Source organism: Delphinapterus leucas, chromosome 19, assembly GCF_059928025.1.
Source record: "Delphinapterus leucas isolate spDelLeu-1000000601 "Yukka" chromosome 19, BTC_Dleu_Yukka2, whole genome shotgun sequence".
Lineage (NCBI taxonomy): Eukaryota > Metazoa > Chordata > Mammalia > Artiodactyla > Monodontidae > Delphinapterus > Delphinapterus leucas.
Window position 1 is genome coordinate 40,281,760 of NC_143147.1, and position 15,854 is coordinate 40,297,613.

The 15,854-nt window shown below is 37.3% G+C and overlaps 1 protein-coding gene across 1 annotated transcript in view; it reads right to left on the reverse strand.

The window, feature by feature from the left end:
* The window catches only part of RNF43 (ring finger protein 43), a 60,315-nt gene that overhangs the window by 43,624 nt on the left and 837 nt on the right, over positions 1-15,854 (reverse strand). Inside the window, exon 2 of the mRNA XM_022552508.3 lies at positions 14,469-15,105. Coding sequence (XP_022408216.1) covers positions 14,469-14,720 — 252 coding nt within the window. The 5' untranslated portion in view covers positions 14,721-15,105. The remainder of the gene's footprint in view (positions 1-14,468; positions 15,106-15,854) is intronic.

Below are 15,854 nucleotides of genomic sequence, written 5' to 3' on the forward strand. Positions count from 1 at the left end.
GTCCGTGCACCGCAACGAAGAGTAGGCCCCGCTCGCCGCAACTAGAGAAAGCCTGCGTGCAGCAACAAAGACCCAAGGCAGCCAAAAATAAATAAATACATTTATAAATTTATAAATTAAAAAAAAAAAAGTCAACGGGGGAACTAGTACTAGTACCGAACTAGTACTGAATTGGGACATCCAAGTCCCAATTTGGGTTGTATGCACCCCTGTTCGGGTGCCAACTACTATAGTTTCAGGGTAGAGGTTGGCAACAGGAGAAAATCAGATCTTCTGGCAGCACTTACAAGGCAGGTGCAGTCATAAAGAACTTGACTTTGGATTCCATTGTCTCTGCCAGGACAGGTGGTTTGGTAGAAGTATGGAATCCTGCCAGACAGGCTCCAATTCAAAATTCCCTTTAGAAAGCAAAACAATAAAAATGGAAGCAAAACGCCAAATCCTGTTCCATACCTTGAAGATTGTTATTGCTTGAAAAACTAGGGCATTTTCTATAATAACGTTAATTTGGTTCAAGAATACACCAACTCAGGAGAAAGGAGATGACTAGAATGAAAGGCCAGTTTCAGGTTGTGCTCTTCCCTTATAGTTCAAGTCCCTATTTATTCCCGTATATAAGTTAAAGGGACACGCTTACATTTCAGTGAATTTTCTCCATATACTCTTAGTGTTTAAAAAACCTGAAAATTACAATCTCATATTTGCATAGGAGTAGCACAGGCAAGTTAGTACTACTGAGTGGAATAAAAAACTTTGGCAAATCCTGCCTACCCCACACAATCCTGACTGACGTTCCTAGTACTATAAACAAGTGCACTTAAAGTTTCGTGAGCATCATCAGTTGATGAGTCCATCAAAGAGACTGTATTTGTCTAAAAAAAACTACAGCATGTTAGTTCAGAACACAGTAAAATATAAAGGATTGTTTCTGGTGGCAAGGACAGAGAACTGACATTTTTACCAGGTTTGTCTTCAGGACGAGCCTTTGTGATTGACGATGTAGGCTCCTAACCGCAAGGACACCACAAGAAGGCTACGAGGAAGAGTACTCAGAGAATCCTTGCGGGGGCACTATTGAAACTGTGAGCATTTTTGGCGTTCCTGGAATTGTACTTCCAACCACTACTTTGTGGTTGCTATGAAGGGATAGAAAGAGACTGGAAGTCTTCTAGAGCACATACTCTTTTCTGTTCATAACCACAGAGCCAAGATCAAAATAACAAGAATGTTCGTTGCCCAGGGCATAATTCTGCCTAAATCTGCCCTATCCATCACTTTATTTTTCCTAATTCTTGTTCTTGCTGTTGTTAATCTGCCCTAGGAAGGAAAGTTAGATGATGTATAAATGGATTCCAGAGAAACTTGAAAAAATTCGTAGATTCAGAGAAGGATATTTAAGAAGGAGCCATAATCTGAGAACAAGGCCCTATAAATGTCCCGAAGTGCAAGAACCAAAATATCAAGTGAATCGTTGTTCTTACCCAGAAAATAATTTTTTAAAGTTACAGTCTTAATTCTCCCTAACTGATAAATTCTTCCTATTCGGGCCCCAGAGGTAAGACTATGAAGCTGGTACTTAACATGGTTGTGCTTTTTTACGCCTGACTCAACCAAACAGTTTAAATCCAGAAGTAAGTTCCTCCTTCATTTACCTGCCAAGACCTGAGTTCAGGCCCTCAGGCTGCTGAGGGTTTCCTTTGTGGGAGAAAATGACACCAACAGCACCTCGGAGACAGTAGGGAATGTAGGGAATGTGACTCTCAACGTTGGTTATATATTATCAACTGCCCTGGGAGAAGCCCCAAATTCCCAAGAGTTGAAGTATTGAAGGCTAAAAAAAAGAGGTTTTTTGTTTGTTTCAATAGATTTTGATGTTCCCTAATATCAGGTTTTAAAAGGGTAGGTGGATTACGGGTACCTCTTCCCTTGGTAAGAACCTCAAGAACCAAACATAACAGGAGTTAAGTCCAGATAGAGCTGCTCAACTCATTTGTATCTTACGGGGGTATATGCAACCAAGGAAAAATAGAGACTTAGTTATATTAGGCTCTCTCCCAGCTCTGAAATGAGTATATTCTTTGGGGGACTTGCTAATGTTGCAAGTTTGCATTCAAAATAAATTCTAGGCACTCACATAATCCCCCAGTCTCCTCCAAACTTTCTTTGATGTCCAACAACTAAGGACAAGGATCTTTGATTATAAAACAATTTCTTTGGTTGGAAGAAAATTCTTTGCAGGGCGTGAACAGCAGGAGAAAGAAAAGATTTTTCTGAAGTGCAAACTAGTTGGAAACCCCCTGGGGAAAGAATCTGATTCCCAGTCTTTGAGAGGAATGGGCCTGCCTGTACAAGCTGCCTCTGCTGCAGGCCTCTAAGAAGGCGCTTTTGTGTCTACTGTATGGCCCTCAGCAACAGCACGGCAGCCCTTCTCTTTTTTTTTTGCCAGCGGAAGTTTTCCAGCTATGGGGATACACAATGCAGAAAGTCACGGTTTAATAACAAGGCACAGTTACTAATCAGATGGCCCCATTTCCACTCCTCCCAGATGCCTCCAGACGCTTACTTAACCGAAGCTCCAACCCTCAACTCCACACATGAACACCTATCAGCTTTTCTGAAATCTTATTTCTAATGTAACTATTCAACTTATTTCTAATAATTCAACTTTACAAATGATTTTAGGATCAGATTCATCCTCCTCCTTCTACTACTACAGCTCTAGGTTACCTCTGGCTTCTTCAAGCCTATTCAAAGGTTCAGATTCACTTAGAGGTAGGTTCGTGATTGAAGTCAGTGTGGTCTGGTCACTGGGACAGCCTTGATGAAGGATTTAGAATAAGGGTCCTCAATCTACTACACATATTTTAAAATATAAAACTCCAGAGAAAAAGTCCTTTTTGTGTGTGTTAACCGAATGTAAACATAGTATAGGACCAAAGGACTAGAAGTGCAACTGAGTCTGGTGCTTAGTTTTCCTACTAATTTGTTGTGTGACTTTAAGGAATTTGGTCAGATTTTTTGTACCACCTACCAAATCAACTTTATCTCAGGGAAAAGAAATAAATAAGCAAGTTACACGTCCCTTTTGTAAAATAAGTCTATTTCTGAAATAAGTATAACCTCTAAATGTCTACAGCTGGAAAGGAACTTAAAGATCATTTACTTACCCCACCAACCCTACCCCAACAGATGAAAGGTTAAGTGACTTGCTTTTACCTTTTAAATGGTCACGAGGCACCTATGGACTTTTCATATATCCAAAGGGAGACAACTAAATTTCAAATAATGTCCAATGACAATAAAAATATATGACGTATACCATACAGTTTACTAACTTCACAGCAGGTAATAATCTAATGTTTCTGTCATAGCAGACAGGTATATTTTTCTTGAGTTGGTCTCTATAGCCCTCATGTTATACATAACCAACCCAAGAGAATGGGAATAACAGATAATAATGACTAAAGTCAATAGTAATGATAAAAATCTTGGTACTGAAATAAGTTTTTTAAATAGAGATGATATTCAAATACTTTTCACCTTCTGCATAGTCCTAGTGTTTACGTCTTCCTTTATGCAGTTTACAAAGAATTAAAACGAGCCAGTTAGATTATCAATTCAAACAGAACTCCCAATGTGTTCAATTCTGTTTAAAGCTAAATTTTCTGTCTTAATTTTACTGCAACTTAACAGGAACTTCTCGTACATTTTAGAAAGTCAGTTTGCAATTTGAAAAGAAAGCCATGGTGCTTAGTTATCTGCTTCTACAGAAAATGCTACTGAGGAGTATTATACATATAGGGATATTTTTACAGGCACTATTATAACCTATACATAACTGATAGAAGTGAAAATTAGAAGGTATGCCTGTTTGGGGTGCAGTTGTCCTCTAGATTTAAGCTCCTTGAAGTTGCCTGGGTTAAAATTTTACAGTTTTTGTTTATTTTTTCTTCAGTCATAGGGGATCTTGAGACAGAATCACATCACCACAGTCATTTGAATGACTCCTGAGAAAATGAAAATTGGCACGCTAATGCATTTATGCGTGCACTTCTTGTTTGGCATTCATCACATACTTATTTCCGCTGTCGAAGGTATAACTCCTCAGTTGGGCTAGGCTAGGGTGCTGTTCTCTGTATTCCCACAGGACCTGCCACAGCGTTTGGTACACAGTAGGAGACCCACAGTATAAGACATGGAGAGACTCCAGTGCACCCCCAATCTTGGTAAGTTTCCTGGCCTAGACTTTATAAAGAGCCTCTGTTGCTTTGGGGAGACGATCCAGGACAAAAGGCCACCTGGTGCAGTGAGTCTATGGCGTAAATGACTTTATGCATATGCACCATGTAAAGTAATGCTGAATTGCAGCAAGGTGTTTTTTTGTTTGTTCCTTTGTTTTAAAGTATGCCTTCTAGTTGACTAGGGATCAAAGAGGAAAGAGACCCTACGGCACTCCATATCTTCTTAATGGAATGTTCAGGGGGGAAATCTCTGCCAACATCTTCTTTTTAATCTTCCTGCAATGACCCAAAAAAGTTTAAAATAAATAAATAAGGTTTGCTAAAAATGCTGGCCAGTAAGATACGGTAGTAGATTGGCAGTTCTTTGACTGGCAAACCACTAATCTCTCTGGGTTTACTTCTTCATCTGTAAAATGAAATGATTGGATTAGGTGTTTTTCCTAGCTTGAAACTTGATGATTACATTTTACAAACGGAATAGCCTGTGCCTCTGCCCTCCCACCCAAAACTGTATTTTACCCCAGGTATGGAAAACTGAAGAGGACCTAATTCCAGTAAAAGGACAACAAAGTCCTTCACAAAATTAAAAAGAACTTGGCCACAAGATTCTTAAAGTCAGATAACCAATATGATTCTAAGTAGAAGATATAAAAGTGAAAGAACATGAAACTTGAACCATGTAAAAGATTTCTTTTTGAAGAGTGGATAATTCATAAGACTGTAGAAAATAGTTTAGGTGATAAAAGAATGGAAATCTGTAATCATTTTTTAGGAAATAGCAAGATCAGTAGGCATAAAACATAAGGCCTTCAGTCTCATCCAAGTTATTCTACAGAAATAACAATAGCAACAGTGTTTCTCAATGATCATAAACTTATATACGCACAATAGTACCCTTTTGATACAATAGCATGCACAAAATTGATAGGTACATGATAACTGACTATGCTACTTAAAATCACAGTAGTATATGGTTGATTTCCATCATAACAGAAGTACTCTAAATTTTTTGAAAACGAACAGGGGTCTTGAAGATAGATAGGCTGCCATCTTGAACAAGGACCACTGCTTTAGATTTAGGGATCAGAGTATCTAAATAATCTAATTATTATCCAGGAAAAATGTGACACATTGTGTTTACAATTTTAAAAACCCTAATTTAAATCACTTTGATTAACTTTGGTGTTTTTGAATATGCAATTTAAACACAGACCCTAATATATTAAAAAGTATCAAACAAAACAAAATGAACCGTCATGTTTAAAACCCAGATAAAAATAAGAGTATGTAAAGTAGCTTATCTGTTATTTAAAAACAAACAAGCAAGAAACAATAAACTTTTTAAAAGAGATTCAAAGTTTTCCATTATAGCAAACAGAAGCTGAAGGGCCCAAGGATTCCTACACCTTAGGAAAAGCAATGGAGTCTAAAGGACAGAAGACAAACTGATGGTAAGTAACCAAAGTTAGCTCATTTTACAGCCTCTGTTCTCTGACTTCAGTAACCAAATAAACACATAAAGCCACAATTGTTCTACTTATGTCAAAACAAATTAGGAAAATATCTTTTATTCTTGTGGGCCTTTCAGTGAAACCACCATGAAGAAGGGCTGTAAGCATTTCTTGAGTTGATGCAGTTTTACCTAATATTTGGAGAGCACAATCCCTTTACTACACTACATATGAGCAGATCTTTGTCAGATACCAATTTTTATATCCAAGGTCATCTTAGGTCAGGCTAACCTTCTTATAATTGCACTGTAATATTGTTGTCTGTTTGACTTCTAGTAATGTACACAAATACTTTTTAAATTAAGTAAACTGAGGGGAAATTAGTTTTGAGAATTTGGTTTCATTTCTTGAAATAATTGGGATTATTCTAGGATAACAGCTCTTAATCTGGAGTCCTTAGATTACTACATGTGTCTCAGAGATTCTCTCAACTCACTGAGATTTTATGCAAAACTGTACATTAAGTACATATGGTCAATAACGTTCAGCACATTCTCAAAGGGGCCAGTGACCCCCATTCCCACCCCACCAAATAGTTTAGGGGGAAAAAGAACGGAAAAAAAAAAAAAGATTGAAAACCACTGTGTTAGGGTATCTCAAAATTAGAATTGGGAATCACAGGCCTAAGGACTAAGAAGGTGAGGTCCTTTGGATACATGCTAATATCTTATAATCACAGATTTTAAATCCGTACTCCAATCCATTTTTCTTGGAAAATCAGAATTTTCTTTGTTTTGTTTTTTTAACATCTTTATGGAGTATAATTGCTTTACAATGGTGTGTTAGTTTCTGTTGTATAACAAAGTGAATCAGCATATACATATATCCCCATATCTCCTCCCTCTTGCGTCTCCCTCGCACCCTCCCTATCCCACCCCTCTAGGTGGACACAAAGCACCAAGCTGATGTCCCTGTGCTATGCGGCTGCTTCCCACTAGCTATCTGTTTTATATTTGGTAGTGTATATATGTCAGTGCCACTCTCTCACTTCATCCCAGCTTACCCTTCCCCATCCCTGTGTCCTCAGGTCCATTCTCTACATCTACGTCTTTAGAATTTTCTAAAAAGTAGGGGTTGGGCTAGTTATTAAACTAAATAAGTGCTGGGTAAAGGAGCTCCTCAAACATACTGATTATAGCCGTATTTACAATTTGAAAATGACAATCAAGGAGACACTATGCTGTCAGTAAGTCAGAGAAATAAAGGAATACAGCATGCTCTATCAAACCCAAAGCACTCAAAATAATTGACTTCACAATATACTTTTAAAAATGTGATGAGATATAAATAAATCTGCTTCATCCTAGAGTTACGTCCAACCTATCACAGCCACTCAGCACCACCATAATGTTCCTTATATTCATTCTATAAATATTTACTGAGTACCTACTGTGTCAAAGGCACTATCTAAGTAATACTAAAGCCCTAGTCCCAAAAAGCTCTGAACTAAAGAGACAAAATCCCTGCTTTCACAGAGCTCATAGTCTACTGAGGGGAGGCAGACAACTATAAAACTATGTCACATGCCAGTAAGTTTGTAAAGAAAAATAAAGCAGGGAAGGAGAATATGAGCCCTAGGGGGAATAGGAAGAGTCCTTCGGAATTGGATGGTCTAGGAAGGCCTCACTGAGAAGGTATATCTGACACGGGGTTGACATTTGAGACTGAGAGAAGAAAATACCCAGGTTGTAAGTGGGACTAGTAAGTGGAAAGGCCCTGAGGTGGCAACAGTCTTGATTTAACTGAAGGACAACAAGGTCAGGGTGACTGGAGTAGAGTGAGCGCGGAGGAGGTAAAAGGTGCAGGTGCCAGGCCAGATCCTGAAGGGCCTTATCGGTCACTGTAAAGACTCTGGCTTGTTCTCTAACAATTCTCAAAAGAACAATTAATGCAGGTCAGAGAGTTAACTCAGAGGGCTTTTTGAGACATTTGCAAGCTGGCAAACCGCTTCACCAATAGCTTTTAAACTGAATTGTCAAACTGAGCAACATCGGTCCAAATAGAGGATATCTCAGCCATGGACAATATTTTAGCTTTTGAGGATTTCCCTGAGAAACCCACATCCTTGGATACCTGATAGACTAGTGGATTACTAGTCTATCTCCTGCAAAGCACCCTGGGTCCATCTCCATGCAACTTTCTTCTAAGATAATTAACTTGCTTTCTCTCTCCCATTAAGCTTCCTTTTCTATAAAATGGAGTAAGTTATCACCTGTATTTGGTTTGCAAGTATTTGTGAATCATTTCAAGCTTCTTGGAAGAAAACTGCAGCATAAATTCGATGGAACATCATCATCACACCCTCCTCTGACAATAGCCTGCTACCGATTCTGGTTCCTGACAGGACATTTATAATCGTACACTGCTCATTTATAACATCTTTTTTCCTCTACTGTACTTAGTAATTTGAAGGGAGTAAAAGGAGGGAAAAAAAAGCACACGAAAGTTCCAATAAACACTTTCCAGTCAATGAAATGTAAAGCCTTTTTATTAAAAACAAAAACAAAACCTTGAGCCCCAGGGATATCTTTAAAACTGTATAAAAAGCTAACTATGGCTAATTTGTAGATAAAGAAAATTACAACACACACACACACACACACACACAGAGTTTACCACAAAAACCAAGGAAATGCATACCCCTAGAATCAGCTCAAAGGACACTAAATAGCCTGATAGGGGCAATAACCAAGGGCACAGCTCATTCATTACCTCCTATTAACCACAGAGATTAATGAATTTGAACTTACAACAATTTTGCTGGATTTCCACATGAAGTACGGAACTATTATATATACAAATTTGTCTGATAGGTACTTTTATATAAATGAGATATCTCCTTAACTTGAAAAGTTATCATTAAAAATATTCTGCAGCTTCCTTCTCTCTTCTGGGTGCCATGCTTCTAACAACAAAGCCATATCAAGAGGCTCTGAGCTGGGATCATAGAAGGCAAGCACCTAAGATTGCTTGTGTGCACAGAGGATTTACATCTGATGGCGTACTTCTGACTACATTCCAAAGTCAATTATAAATTAACTGAATTTTCTGCACCGCCATTAACATAAATAACCAAGAGTTGACTGTCTCTTGAACATTTATACTTCTTTTAAAGGCTGGCCTCAAAGCAAAATCACAAAATCTTTGAAATCTCTGCTTCCAAGGAATTCTAACAGTTAGATGCATACTATGACAGTTAGATGCATACTATTTCAAAGTTTATTATTTCAGGTTCCCATATAAGATAACTTACCACAGACTGTTATAAAATGAAAAGAAAGGTAATGAAAGTTGTTCCACTCAAAGGGAAATACTAAGTAAATAAACATTCTGATGTGTAAGTATCTTTGTAAATGTGTAAATGAAACACAAATGAGAGAAACAGAAGAAATACAGAGATTGTTAGAAGTTAGCAGGATATTATATAGTTTGGATCAATTGCAGAGAATAGTAGTCATCAGTTTCATTCCTTTCTATTCTGGAAATAAATTCATCATTTAGACAAAGCCTACACTGGTGTTTTGTTCATCTTTGGCATTCGTAGATGTACAGAATTTTATTTTTTTAAAGTCTTTATTGAATTTATTACAATATTGCTTCTATGTTTTGGTTTTTTTCGCCGTGAGGCATGTGGGATCTTAGCTAGCTCCCTGACCAGGGATCAAACCCACACCAACTGCATTGGAAGGTGAAGTCTTAACCACTGGACCACCAGGGAAGTCCCTGTACAGAATTTGAGAGTTAGAAAAGCATGAGCTCTGGGGTTCAAGTTCCAGCTATGCCCCCTGCTATTAGATCTTAGCAAATAGCTTTGAGCCTCACTTTGAGCCTCAGTTTCTTTACCTATAATATGTAAAAATGAAAGTACTGTATGATATCACTTGTATGTGGAATCTAAAAAATACAACCAACTAGTGAATATAACAAAAAAAAAAGAAGCAGACTCACAGATATAGAGAACAAACTAGTGGCTACCAGTGGGGAGAGGGAAGGGGGGAGGGGCAGACTAGGGGTAGGGGATTAAGAGGTACAAACTGCTATGTATTATAAAATAAGCAACAAGGATATATTGTACAACACAGGGAATATAGCCAATATTTTATAATAACTATAAATGGAGTATAACCTTCAAAAATTGTGAATCACTATATTGTATACCTGTAACTTATATAATATTGTACATTAACTATACTTCAATTAAAAAACATCTGCCCTAATCTCAAAAAAAAAAAAAAGTACTGTATTTCTCTCATGAAGGTATTACAAGGATTCAATGAGTTAATACATGTGAAGTGCATAGCACAAGTTCAGTTTTACAGATGGGAAATCTAAAGCCTAGAAAGGTAAAAGACTATTTTGTCCCAAATCACCCAACTACTTAGTGGCAGAGTCAAAGCTAAAAGTCAAGTCCCTTTAGTCACAGTTTAGGCACTTTGTCAACTACAGTTTGCTATAAAGCATTGTCTCTCTGGCTTTGGCTAACACTTTACTTATAAAGTTTTCTCTTCCTCCCCAAATAATTCACTTCAGGCCCTGACTACAAATAAAGTGAAAATGGAAAGATGGGATAACTATGTGTTGACTAATAGGTAAAATGAAGGGGCAAAAGCAGAGACATTGTGCAAGGGGGAATTTGCCCAGGAGGTGTTCACTGCTACTGGCCAAATGCTGCACTACCACAGCTCCCATTGTAGGTCTGAAGCCTCAGGGCAGCACATTCTAATCTTGATCATAACTTTAACCTGGAGTCTAAGAAAATCCAGGACAACCAGCTGAGCAGGAAGAGTGTGATAGTTAAAGAATCGGTGACCTCTCCTGCGCTACACAAAGATCCTCTTGCTCTTTTGCTTTGAGAAGAAGGAAGATTAATTTGAGTTGTCCCTCTAAGAAACACTTATTAATAAAGAACAAGAATTGAGAAAGAAAATAGGACTGTAATCATTTTTACAGTGGTAAAATGGTAGCAACATTATCACTCAGAAATAATATAAACAAATGTTGATAAGAGGTAAACAAACCAGAAAACTGGACAATGAGACAATGCATAAGCTCCAGCTCATTTTCCTTCTACAATGGTATAAACCAGGAGAAGAAGAATTAGTCAAATGAACAGTCAAAGTGGTAAGAATAATAGTAAAATCACTATCATTCAGTCCTCTTTATCAGTCACTGCCAAGTAATGAGGAGATCCTTGAAAGTTTCCTTGACATGGATTTTTTTGTGTGTGTCTCCCACATTCTCTCTTTTTTTTTCTTATTGAGATATAATTGACATATAACACTGTATTGGTTTTAGGTGTATAACATGATTTGATATATGTATACACTATATATATAGTGAAATGATCACCACAATAAGCTTAGTTAACATCCATCATGACTCATAATTACAAAAAAAATTTTTTTGGACATGGATTTTTGAGGGCTAGTTAGGGAAATACTGAGGCAGAATAGTGGTGGAAGGTTATCCTAAATATAAAAACTCAATGGGAAACAAAGATTTAAAAAGTAGAGAGAAATCAGAGGAGAGGGAGAGACAGGATTTTGGCAAATGTAGGGGAAACCTAAGAAGTAGACACTTTAAAGACAATGACAAAGGCGCACAGGGATTTGAAATGATATGGTCGTGCAAAGAAGCAGCTCTTGGGCAAAACAGAAAGGAAAGCAATATAATTTGGTCAGGACTAAGATGCGGAGTTTTGAAATGGAAAAGAGAAGACTTGAGAAATGAAAGGAATACAGCCAAGGCAACATTTCCTCTTCTATTTTGACTTTCTCCTAGTACTTTAAAGAGAATATTATAATTTAAGACTCTGAACATATCTTGTACAATGGATATAACTGTTGGTAAGGAGAAACCTAAGTACAAAGAGTGAGGAATAAGAATCAGGACAAAAATTCACCACGGGCTGGCCTTGTATATACAGCCATCAGATGAAGCTGAGACAAGCAAAATTATTTTAGAGACAGTTCTACGGTCTATTTTATTATTAAGCAAATTGGGGGCACACTGTCATGGGATGTTTCTCTTTGTCTAAGGAAAATTAAAATTGTAATACAAATGAAAGTCCAGTTAATTTGGTCCTTATGAAAAAGTACATACCCTGAAATAGTTGAGCAAAATGTAAAGAAATGTCAGATTTCCTGAAACTCTCTGGAAGTTCCAGAAACCACAACAAGGTCATGATGATTTTTGTGAATCACTGTTCTCATAACTTTGCGTCTCCCAGTGCATAGCAAGCCCGATTTTACAAAGACCTGGCTGCATCTTTGAAGATAGTCAAACTTAACGGCAACTAGAATAATTCATAGGTAGAAGGACACACAGAATTATCCAAAGTTCTGCAAAGCCAACAGAGAAGATTGCCTTTAGATCTGTGACACCAGGGGACAGACATCCATCAAGAAAGCTAAAGTGCAGCAAAGCACAGCTCTAGGACATCTAAACAGAACTTCAGTTGAGCGGAAGGCTTGGTTAACCACAGTTGAGTAAACCTGTGTTGCAAGTGTAATCTGATAAGGAACAAACAGCATGGATTCTAGAAGCGTAAACCATGTGTCCCTAACATGCTAGACTTCTTTGAAAGAGTTAATCAAATAGCGGATAAAAATGAACTGAGGCATATCATCCAAAAGTTTTTTTGTTTTTAAATAGTCTCTCGTAAGAGGTTATTAAGAAAATTTAGTAATTACTGTAGATTAAAAATTGATTAATAGAAAATAAACCAGGACCAATACTGAAGGTCTCCAGAGACTAATACTAGGCTGGTGTACAAATTTATTAATGACCTAGAAGAAGCTTGTATGGAGAGAAAAGGTGAAGACAGACTGAAAATTGCCAATGATGCAAACTATCTATTGGAAAGCCTGGAGAGGCCTTGCTAAATAATAGATACAGTGAAATTCTCTCTTCACAAAGTAAAGAATCAGTACTTAAAGTACACTGATAGATTCAAAGTTAATAGGTTAAAAAAAAAAAAAAAAAAAAAAAAAGGATTAAGCAACACTTACCAGAGTGAGAAAAAGGGCAAAATAAGAGAAGATAGGATACGGACTGGCAAGGTAATAAATGGCAGAGAATACCAGCTAGTACCTCTCATATACCTTTTCCTTTACGAATACACAGAAACTTTATGTGCAGCTTTATGATAATAGAAGGCAAAACATTTAAAATAAAAGACACTATTTTAAGCGGCATATAATGAACCCATTGAATATGCTGCCACAGGACATTAATAAGACACAAAACTTAGTATGGTTCCCAAAGACCTCAGAGCCTCCAGAATATGGTTCTATAGTAAAATTACTTAGGGCAAAAAATTGCAATGGAGCACATACCTCATGCCTCAAGGTATTAACTAGGCAAGGTCAGGATGGAAGTTTCCTTTCCAATTGTTGTATTCAAAATGATTTATGGTTTCAACTTTTAAATATTCCTAATTTTCAGATTAAGTGAATAGACTCTTATCCAAAAATTCTTACACTATTTTTTCCAGATATATTCTTTTTGCCTGTTTATTTTTCTAAATAGCACAGCCTTCCTTTTCACCCAATTCTTCTTCCACTTCACTTATCCCAGCTTCAAAATATTGCCTAAGAAGTGATCATGAAGAGCCAATAAGTCATATATGTAAAAATCCGTGTTTGGCAAAGAGAGTTCTATAATTTGCTAAATTTTCTCATCTTTTTCCTCTCAGTGGACAAAAATTTAAATTCATACAATATTTTGGTTCTGTTCATGTTACAAAATAAAAATCTGAGCTTAGATGCTGAGATGAATGATATTTAACATTTTTCACCTGTGACTAAGAGCTACAGCAAGAAATGTCCTTTTATAAAATGAATTTTAATCAATAAGCAACATAATTTTATAGAGTAAGATACTAGAATGCCACATGAAAAAGGCAGAGCCCTCAAGGCTCTATCTTCACCATGGGGAATGAGCAATTCATCTATAAAATGCTATGGCTTCAGTCAGTTCATACACTAAACACATAAAGAGTAGGCTATGAATGAGTTATAGGCAAAATTCACAACCTGAAAGCCTAAGAAACTGTGTCTGAAAAACTTTGTGGGTCAATAAAAAACATGTTAAATTTAAAATTTTTGGAAGTAATAAAATTATGTGTAGACAAGGCCAAAGTGATCAGGAGGCAAGTTTATACCTTGTGTCCATTTTGTAATCCAGTCCTCTCCATTTTGGGCTTAGCAATAGGGTGCCACACGTGGTATAAGGCCAGCCGTGGCATTCAAGCTTGACTGAATTTTAAAAGTGACACACTGATCAAATCTGCTCCAAGGACATTCTAGAATTTCAGGGTGCTACTGACCATTAAAATCAACCTCCTCGGTGCTCACTTCAAATCTAAACATGACGTAAAGTACAATCCTCAGGTTAATTAAATACAAGCCCATATATAAAAAAATAGTGTCCAAAATATATCACTTGCAAAGAAAGGACTTATTATGTAATGCAGTGTAGTACGAGAGTTAAAAATAAGCAGATGGATGATCTTATAAAATACAGGATTTATATGTTTCTTCTCGAGTATAAAATAAGAATTTGCTTTAGAAGGCCAATAAGGTAATATACTTAAAAAGATGAAACACAGAGAGCTAAGCAGCAGAGCCCTTGTATGGAATTTGGTTTGGCAGACAAAAGAAGAAAGGCATATTTCAAACAGATGGAAAGTGAAAAATAATAAAGTCATCCTTACCTGCATTAATTTTCCTTCTGCTGGAGTTATTTCAGCAACACCAGCAAACACACCTTCCAAAGTGAGATTCAGTTTTCCTGTGGGGTCCATTTTCAAGGGGATCACTCTGATAATAGCTTTCTGCTCAGCTGATCTTTCAGACTCCACTGCTGCTGCCAGTACCAGTCCTGTGCGTCCAAAGCCTGCCTGCAGGGTAGCCATCAGCAGCCAGGGCCAGAGGGCAGCCAGCTGTAGCTGGTGGCCACCACTCATGCTACCAGCTGCAGCAATGCACTTCGGCCATACATACTGCTTCCACTAGCTAATACCAAACACAGGTTCCTAGATCCAGACAAACGGAGGAAAAGAAACTTATGCTTCAGCTTCAGAAAGCCGAGCCGTAGTTCTGGTCCTTCCTTTCTCTAAAGTATATTCCCAAGAACAGGTGGTATTCCTGATCTGGCAGGGAAGAAGGTATTTTCAGCCTACTTCTGCTTCAGGTATGTCATTTTCTCCCATCTTCACTATGATTAGTAAAGATATCGCCGCTTCTCTTTGGAATTTTCAATTTTGCTTGAGGTTGAATGTCACATCCTGAATTTTAATTATGTCAGATCACTTGGTGCTGGTCTTCCATATGCATCAAGTTCTCGAGCCACTAAACCCAATGTTAATGAACAAAACAAGGCAAAGTAAATGACTAAGGCCATGCATCAAAGGTGAGAGTGAAAAACTCCAGCTCAGAAAACGAAGAGATGGTCCTTTAAAGCCACAAAATTTGTCAACGGTAAAAGACTAAAGATCACAGGAGAATTTTTTCTTAAAAAATGGGGAAGGAGAGGAAACACTATTTCAGGCCACACCTTGAGAGATGTCCAAAGATGCTACAACATGTATTCATAAAAGTTTCAACATTAAACTGTATTTCATTGTAGCCAAAGTTCCAGGCCCATTGAACTTACAACACTTTTCATGAACTTAAATATACTATGGTTTTTAGATTTTCTACCTAGATTTGCCTGTAAACTAGGTGCTAATTTATATGTCTTCACATAGTCACAGGATAAACCTGAGCATCACAAGCTTTTCCAACTTTCATAATTAGAAGAATATTTGAAAAGGTTGGCTTTCCAATTATTTTTCCCAGTTGACATTCGTATTTCTATCTTTATTTTCCCTTCTCTCTTAGGGATCCCAGCTTTTATGCTCCTGCTTGAGAATGCCAAGCACTTTGATTTCCCATGAGATGCTTTTGGAAACTACTTTATTATCCAGATCTTATAATCTGTAATTTTCTAGGTTCATAAGTAAAACAAAGGACTATTCCTAACACGTTTTCAAATTCCTTGAGGGGGTGGGGAATAAAAGGGGGAGTAAGGAGGTGATTAGTCTACAGGCTCTAAGTAG